Here is a 5,117-nt window from a genome sequence, read left to right as displayed (position 1 = left end):
ACACCCACACCAATACTACTGTACTCTCTCGTCTCCTCTTCTTTGCAAAATCAAAATTTTCTCTCACATACCCAAAAATGGTGCTCAACGTTTCAATCAAGGAGATCGATCAGCCGGAGGTCATCCACGCCTACCCCGCCAACGTCCCCAACCTCTTCACCGTACACGTGGACTCTAAGCGCATCTTGACCGTCCTCACCGACCATGACGGCATCGCCTCCAAGTGGCTCACCAAGCTCCTCCGCTCCAAATCCACCAACACCAAGCCTCCTCTCCCCGGCGCCGCCTCCACCTTCCCTCCCGACTCCATCTTCGTCGGCCTTGTCACCGAGGAGAACCTCCCCTTCTACGGCCCTCGCCCCTACGACTCCATCGACCACTGCCTCGACCTCCTCACCCTTTGTGTCGGCTCTCACTACTGCCTCATGCTTGAGCTCAAGGGCGGCTACTATGACCCCCAATCGGAGACCATAGTGGTGCATGATGGAGCTCAACGAGCTCGGCTCGCATCGACGTTTCCAAGCGACGGCGTGCAGACGACGTCAAAGAACGACCAGATCGAGATTTGACGCTGCTCTTCGGACTCGTAGTGTTGCAGTGACAAGCAAGGAGGAGGCCGGGCAATAAGCGGAGGCGAGGATGAGGTCGCCATAGATGGTGGAGGCGCGGATGAGGCCGCTGGCGAAGGATCTGTAAGTGAGAGTTAGAGAGAGAGAGGTTATGAAGGACACGACGGTGGAAGAAGGATGTCAGCTTGAGGTTAGGTGTAGTTGAATGATGGGTAGTATCGTCTTTTTAGTAAGAATCATTGGATTGGGCTAAGGGATAAGACTTTAATTGGAATGGGCTAAGGGATAAGACTTTAATTGGAATTGGCTAAGAGATAAGACTTTAATTGAAATGAGCTTTAATTTTTAAATATTTAGGCATTAGAGCATTTTCCTAAAATAAAATAAGCTCTAAATTAAGTTCAATATTGCTCTCAAAAGGTGCATCATTCAGGATCTGATGTTACTCTCAAACCATATTTTTCATGAAAATACTCATAGTTTTTCATTCATGTCACCAGGACACCAGGTAGGCCAAGATCTACCCTTGGCTTGACAAGCCTAAGCCCTTTCCAACTCAAATATCAAAATCAACACCAAAAAGAGAAAAATGTCAACTTTTTCCTCATTAGAAGTCCAGACTTTTCTTGCTGCTTTTGCAAGCTCAATCCTCCTTTTCCAAACACAAAATCTTGTGCTTGTTTAATTGTTTTCAGCTTTTGATGCCTCCTATTCCTAAGCTACCCTTCTGTCAGTTCTGTGTTCCTATCCATTTACATTGGTTTTTTTTTTTTTTTTTTCAAGGCCACCATTAGTAGTACTCAAAAACTCCTCTTGGTGTTATCATGGAATCAAACTTAAAGTACAACAAGACAAAGCAAACTCAACAAATTCTAAGGAACACTCAATTGGGTTACCAAACCCTTTTTCTGTTTTTCAAATACAACCTGATATGCCCAATGAAATACTTCTTCTTTTGCCCCAGTGATCAATGGATTCTAGAGTTTTTTCTGATTAAAATGACACCAGTCCAAATGGAATCCCTTAATGGCACCTATATCCTCTGAAAAAGGAGAAGATCTTCTCTTTTTCCAGAAACCAATACAGAAACATTTAGACAACCCACATTGATCTGATTTTGCTTGGTTGTAATCACAAGGTACATCCAACACAGATATTAGTCTTAGAAATTCTCTTATAAAAGCATTGTGGAGCCTCCTTAAGAGCTATAATGATTTAGGGGTGACGGAAAAGTTTGCTCCGAGATATATATGAGCTATAAACGAAAACCCTGTGAGCTAAGAATGACTATAAGGTGAGTGATGGTCCAAAAGTAGTACATTATCTAGCTACATTACAGCATTGCTGGTATAATTTCAATTTCAATTCTTAACTGTTGGATTGTTAAGAACTTAAGATACAAACATCACAGTAGTCATGGCTATAACTTATATGAGATGTGAAAAATAGAGAGGGAACTTTTAACTTTGAACTTGAGTGTGAGTTGTGAAATTACTATCCCCTGCAACTCCCACTAGGGGAACATGGTACTTTACAATCATAGAATGGAAAATTCCCAACATCTCCATCAAGAGGCAAATCTATCCATGTGCATTCCGGCCCCTGGTGCTCTCACACAAACAGCTCAGGTCTAGCTTGCAAAGTGCAATGGCTGATGGGTAATTAACTCCAATACCAACCCTCAAAAGAGGCTGCTAATCCAAGCAGATGCAGAGGAATAGATAACAATCATACCATCTTACCAAGATTAAGATATGAATTGGAAACATCTGCCCCCATTTTTAATACCTAAACTCATAAAGGAACACAGAAAAGAACTCATATCATATTGCCAACCAAACCAGATGCAGATAGGCTCTTATCCATGGATCATATACTATATTTCATTTCATTATGTTCATATGGCTGCAAGTTAATGGATTTTGATTTCATTATTCAAACAACTGGGACAAAGTTTTCAATTTCATTAACATGTTAGAATTGGATCTATAGAAAAGCTTTCAACTTTTTTCCTCATCCCAAGCCCACAAAAACACAATCCAATACTCCCAAATGCAATGATCATCTTCTTTCTCCCTGCACCTCACCAAAATACAAAAACAATAAAACTAAACAAACCCAAAGATCCTTCATTTTTCTATTTTCTCATCATCTTGCTTCTGATCCTCATCACCACCTTTCTTGCAGCTGCTGTCCTCCTCCTCAAAGCCACACCCTTCAACTTTAGGACTCTCCAATGCCCTCTTCTCCTGCTCCTCTTCTTCCTCCTCAGCTGAACCTGCATTGCTCTTCTTGTTCTTCTCAGCCTTCACCTTCAACACCTCCAACAACTCCCTCACCGCCTTATCCTTATCGCGTCTGTTCTTGATCAAAGCTTCACTCACATCCGCTGGAGTCATCCCCGCCTTGTCCAAAACCTCTTCAAACTCTTTTGCAATCTCCTCATCCAAATCACCCTCCTCAAATCCCAAATAATTCTTCAGCAGTATCTTCAATGCCGGGAATGAGCAGTGACTCATGAATATATGCATATCCATCCTTCCACTCCTCAGCAATGCAGGGTCTAACTTCTCAATATGATTCGTCGTAAACACGAAAATCCTCTCACTCCCACAACATGACCACAATCCATCAGTGAAATTCAACAACCCGGAAAGCGTAATCGAATTCCCACCACCTTCCTCCCCGGAAACGCCTCTCATTTCCGGCGAGTTGTAATAAGTCCTCATAGCTGCACCACCACTAGCATCACCACCACCATTCTTCTTCCTGTTAGTCAGATTGATAGAGCAATCTATATCCTCAATGACAATAACAGACTTGGAACTAGTCTTCATCAGCAACTTCCTCAGCTCAGAGTTGGTATGAACCTCAGTGAGCTCAAGATCATAGATATCATACCCAAGAAAATTAGCCATGGCTGCAATCATGCTGGACTTTCCAGTACCGGGTGGGCCATACAAAAGATACCCTCTTTTCCAGGCCCGTCCGGTCTTCTGATAAAAGCTCTGTCCATTAGCGAAGTCCTGCAAATCCTCCATGATCTCTTTCTTCACTTTCGGGTCCATAGCCAAAGTGTCGAAAGTGCTCGGGTGCTTGAACGGCACGGATTCCCAGGGATGGCCTCGGGAATCCAACGACCCACCTCGTGAGTTGGTGTAAAGAAGGCGATCTTGGTTCCTGCGGCGGATGTCATTGGCCTTGTCCATGATGAAGTCCAAGTAAGAGTTGAGGATCAAGAACTTGTCTTTCTTCTTGATCCTTAAAGTGAAGCCTCGCTTCTCTTCGGGCAATGGGCGCCAGGAGAAGGTCTGAGACTGTCGCTGGGTGACGACATGTTCCCAGAGGACGGTGACGCCGTTGAAGGTGTCGACCATGCAGTCGTTGTTAGAGAGGCCGAAGGTGATGGCGGAGGAGTTGAGGGCGCGCGTGAGGCTGAGGCGTGTGCCGGTGACGGAGACGGTGGCGCTGAGGTAGAGCTGGACGGCGTTGTAGAGCTCGTTGGTGTTGACGCCGTCGATCTCGGTGATGTCGAAGTAGTAGTAAGAGGAGAACCAGTGGAAGATTTTGCTGGCTAGTTTCAGGAAAGCGAACCGGAGCTCCGGCGGGAACACGGTCTGGAGGAGGCTCTGGCAGAAGGCCAACACTCCCAGAAGGGAGGCCAAGGAAGTCCAGTACTCTTTCATGTCTCTGGTTTCTCTTGGGAAAATGGTGAGGATTTGAGAGAGTTCAAGAAATGGGACTCGATGGGTTTTGAACAGAGAGGGGTAAGAAATCTTGCGTTTTTAACATATGCGTTTTTGGCTGAATTTATAGAGGGAGTTATGGATTTCAAGAATTCATTTTCTTTTTCGTTTTTTTTTCTTGTTTGAAATTTTAGTGGAGTAAGAAAGAGAATAAAGCAGAGGTGAAAAAGAAGAAATTGTTGTAACCAAAAAAAAGAAAAAGAAGAAATTGAAAAATGGATTAAGACTTAAAAGGGAAATGAGATGAGGGGAATAGAGGGTGGTCAAGGAGAGATATATATATATATATATATATAAGTACAAAAGAGAACAGCAAGAGAAGGAGGAGGAAAACAAAAAGGGTTTTCTGGAGTTTGGGGTTGGGGAAAGAATGAGAGAGAGTGAGAGGGGCCTATTGGGGTGTTTGAGTGAGTTACCGGGGGGGGGGGAGAGGGGGCCTATTGGGGTGTTTGAGTGAGGTTCCGGGGGGGGGTTTGTTGGACCTGTTGTAGAGACTATTATGGATGGTTTGAATGAGTTGCACAGTGTGTTGTGTCATCAAGGAGCAAGGATTGTGAAATGTGACTGTGAAGGGGGGTGATCATGATATTTTCAAAACTATGGAACAAGACAGAGAATGAGGCTAAACCATTGGAGGGGTTTCATTCAATCATTTTCTGCTCTCTGGCTCTCTGGCTCTCTTCTATAATTGTAAGAGGGGAAATGTCAGGTGGTGATTTTGCATGTGAGATTTGCAGGTTTAGTGTACATAACTGCATAAGTTCATGAAGTTCATAACTCTTTGGTTAAGTTCATGATCATA

The 5,117-nt window shown here is 43.9% G+C and overlaps 1 protein-coding gene across 1 annotated transcript; it reads right to left on the bottom strand.

Annotated features, from left to right (window-relative positions):
• Nucleotides 1-2,640: 2,640 nt before the first annotated feature.
• LOC101297132 (probable mitochondrial chaperone BCS1-B-like) lies at nucleotides 2,641-4,255 on the bottom strand. Its single transcript, XM_004296380.1, has one exon. It carries the CDS (start codon nucleotides 4,253-4,255, stop codon nucleotides 2,699-2,701), a length of 1,557 nt encoding a protein of 518 aa, XP_004296428.1. The 3' UTR covers nucleotides 2,641-2,698.
• Nucleotides 4,256-5,117: the final 862 nt, after the last annotated feature.

The sequence above is a fragment of the Fragaria vesca genome, linkage group LG4, assembly GCF_000184155.1.
Source record: "Fragaria vesca subsp. vesca linkage group LG4, FraVesHawaii_1.0, whole genome shotgun sequence".
Taxonomy (NCBI): Eukaryota; Viridiplantae; Streptophyta; class Magnoliopsida; order Rosales; family Rosaceae; genus Fragaria; species Fragaria vesca.
The sequence above is the reverse complement of the archived record's forward strand: the minus strand, read 5'-3'. Positions and strand labels throughout refer to the sequence as shown.